This window comes from Kryptolebias marmoratus, linkage group LG7 (genome assembly GCF_001649575.2).
Source record: "Kryptolebias marmoratus isolate JLee-2015 linkage group LG7, ASM164957v2, whole genome shotgun sequence".
NCBI classification, from domain to species: Eukaryota; Metazoa; Chordata; class Actinopteri; order Cyprinodontiformes; family Rivulidae; genus Kryptolebias; species Kryptolebias marmoratus.
In genome coordinates this window covers 4,220,563-4,223,586 of record NC_051436.1, presented here as the reverse complement: position 1 = coordinate 4,223,586, position 3,024 = coordinate 4,220,563, and the positions used below count along the sequence as shown (strand labels likewise).

At 40.0% G+C, this 3,024-nt stretch overlaps 1 protein-coding gene across 1 annotated transcript in view; it reads right to left on the bottom strand.

Moving 5' to 3' along the window:
* Positions 1 to 269: 269 nt before the first annotated feature.
* The window catches only part of wrap53 (WD repeat containing, antisense to TP53), a 16,034-nt gene continuing 13,279 nt past the window's right edge, over positions 270 to 3,024 (bottom strand). Inside the window, exon 11 of the mRNA XM_017427971.3 lies at positions 270 to 2,197. Within this exon, the coding sequence (XP_017283460.1) occupies positions 1,972 to 2,197 (226 nt within the window). The 3' untranslated portion in view covers positions 270 to 1,971. The remainder of the gene's footprint in view (positions 2,198 to 3,024) is intronic.

The following is a 3,024-nucleotide window of genomic DNA, read 5'->3' as shown; positions in this document are numbered from 1 at the left end:
GTCGCCAAGCAACCGGCACAACACAACAGCGCTGCTCTGCATCTTGGCTCTCTGCTTGATGTGTCCCTGTGGTTTCAAACAATCAAATCCACGGATGTGTGTGTGTGTGTGTGTGTGGGCAACGTGACACTATGAATAGTTTCGGTCTCATAAAGCCAAAGTCCATTTGGGCTCAGGAGGAACAAATTCATCCAGGACTAAAAAAAAAAAAAGGGCAGCAACTCTAAAGAGGATTAGACGAAAAAAAAAAAAAAAAAACAGAAAGAATGTTAGAAGATATGATTTTAATTCAATCCATCTTTGAATAAAACCACTCCTTGTAGACAGACGTTTATCTAAAGACTCGTTTGGCATCTTGAAGCCCCACGTGGTTCTGAACGGGTCCTGGTGGAGCACAGATCTCTGTCCAATCTCGAATCAAATCAACTGGTAACACATTTAAGAAGCGCTGAGGAGAAACGCTTAAAAAGGTACTCACTGCAAAATATGAGACAAAACGTAAAAAAAACGACGCGGTTTGAAAGCAGTTGTTTTACACTGAATGCTATTCTGAAACGCGGGTCTGCACTCAATGTAAACAATCTGGAAAAAAAAGCTTGAATCACGTAATCTGTAGGTAAACAAATATGGCCTCAAGTTGAACTTTTGACCTCTTTTCAGTCACTTTGGCTGGTTCTGTAGGTAAACAAACACGTGGTCCTTGGCATCCGGTCACAAATTTAGCTTAGAATTAAGGACACGTTAATTTTTTTACTTTATAAATGTTTTTTTTTTTTTGTACGGTCTTCATGATTTTGCAATAAGTAGCTTTAATTCCTCAGAGTTCCTCGTGCTGGAAAGAGATGCTCCCCGGGGAAACAAAGCCCGTCTATCGGCAGCGGAAACATGGAGGAAAGTCACTGCGGTTCTTATTCAAACATCATTCGTTTCGTTTCTCCGCCAACAGTCACACAAGTACAAACGGTAGAAAAAATAACAGCTGCACAGCTCCATTACAGACTTCCACGGAGCGTAACAAAGTTAAGCCGGCTGCTTACGGGGGGGGGGGAGGATACATTCACAGACTCGTCGTTACAAAAATATACATCTGTGGGCGCGCACGGGGACGGTGAAAAAGACACGGTAAAAAAACAGGAGATCCTGGGAGTTTACAAAAGCAAAGCTTGGGAACAAATGGCACTTATTGTTACTGCAGCAGAGAGGGATCTCCAGGGCAGCGTTACAGCCAACACACACACACACACACCAAACTGATCTACAGCACACAGCAAAGGGCTTTCACCTCAGATTTAAGCAAGTCAGGCAGCAGATTTATGGATTAAAGTTAAAAAAAAAATAAAGTCAACATATAATTTAAAAGACTCTGAATAGATTTTAAAAACAAATACTGAATGAAAAGTAAACAAAATGTGAAAGGTTTTGTTCCAAACCACTCCTAAAGCTGCTTACCTAATATCTCGACATGAGTAAGAGGGATATTTAAACCAGGGGTCCCCAAGTCCCGGGTCATGGATCAGTTCTGGGTCATGGATTGTTTGATTCTGGGTCACACACACAAAAAAAACAACTCTCTATACTTTTTTTTTTTTTTTTTTTTTTTTTTTTAGATAGACTGAAAAACTACTTCCACACACACCTCTCTCCTACGTTGGACTCAGTTGAAGTTATTTTTTCAGGTGCTAGCAAACCTACAAGCTAATCCTCGTAAAAATGAGCAAAAATCAAACTTTCCTGGAGAACTTCTTTCTCTGCACTCGATCTGTGACGTGAGAAATGCTTACTTGGTCTGTAAAGAAATTTGGGTATTAGTTGTATCGTCACAGTAAGTGAAAAGTAAGTGTTCCTTGTAATGGCGTGTTAATTGGCAAAAACAAAACGCAGAATAACCAAAATTACTTTTAGGCAAATTAAATGTTCCCAAAGCGGCTTTCACAGATGAGTCGTTACTAAGTTTGTGCGCCTATAAAAGCTTCACGCCTCCGCTGCTGCTGCCTCCTGGTCCTGGTGTCCCTCAGCAGGAGGTCCGACTGGCCCCGCCCACCACAGAGTCAGAGCGTTGCCCTGCCGGGCCTCCTGCTGCGGCGTGACCGCGCCGTCCCCCTCGGCGTCGGAGGCGGAGTCGCCCTCGCTGTCGCCGGGCCAGGGGAACTGCCGCTGGCCGCTGGATGTCGCCAGCAGAGGCATGAAGGGATGAATGCTGAGGAGGAGGAAGAAATGAAGCAAAACACGTCTAAATATTAACAGGAAATGAGTCGTTTATCATCCAGATTACATTAAAAGATGTTAATTAATGTTATTCATCAGCTTCTTTCTTTTCTAATTTGAACGCATCAACTTCAGATAAACTGCTTCCTAACAGTGATATTTCTGGACTTTTAATTAAGAACTTAATCTGATAATTAAGTAATAACATTCACTAAAAGGTAGCTCTAAATTTAGAAGCTGCTTTCCCACTGAAAGAATAAGATGTTTGAGTTTTTGTAAAAAAAAAAATAAATTTTTTAAATATTTAAAAAACTAACTGAAGCACGATAAAATTATTATCTTTCAATTTAGGCTCCTGAATAATATTTTTTAAAATATTTATTTTGTAGACATTAAATATTAACAACTAGTCATTTATATTATTAATTATTAATGATTAATTTTGTATTATTTGACAATAATGTAGAATTATTAAAGTTGTATTATAAATTATTTAATTTTTTTTATTAATAATTATAATCCCTGTAATTAATTACACTAATTAAAAATGTTATATACTAATTTGAAATAAGTAGCAGTAATATACAGGGGTGGAAATTAGCACCCGCCACCCGCCAAATGCGGGTAAATATTTGAAGTGGCGGGTGAATTTGATCAACACACACGCCACTGTGGCGGGTTGGCAATTTGAACAGAAAATGTGTTATTTGTCCTCCTGACATATAGGGGGCAGCAATGGGCTTGAGTTGCTGCTGTTACGTCGAGCCGCGTTCCCCCATCAGATACGGAGCTGGCTTCACACAGCTCGCAGAGAGCGGG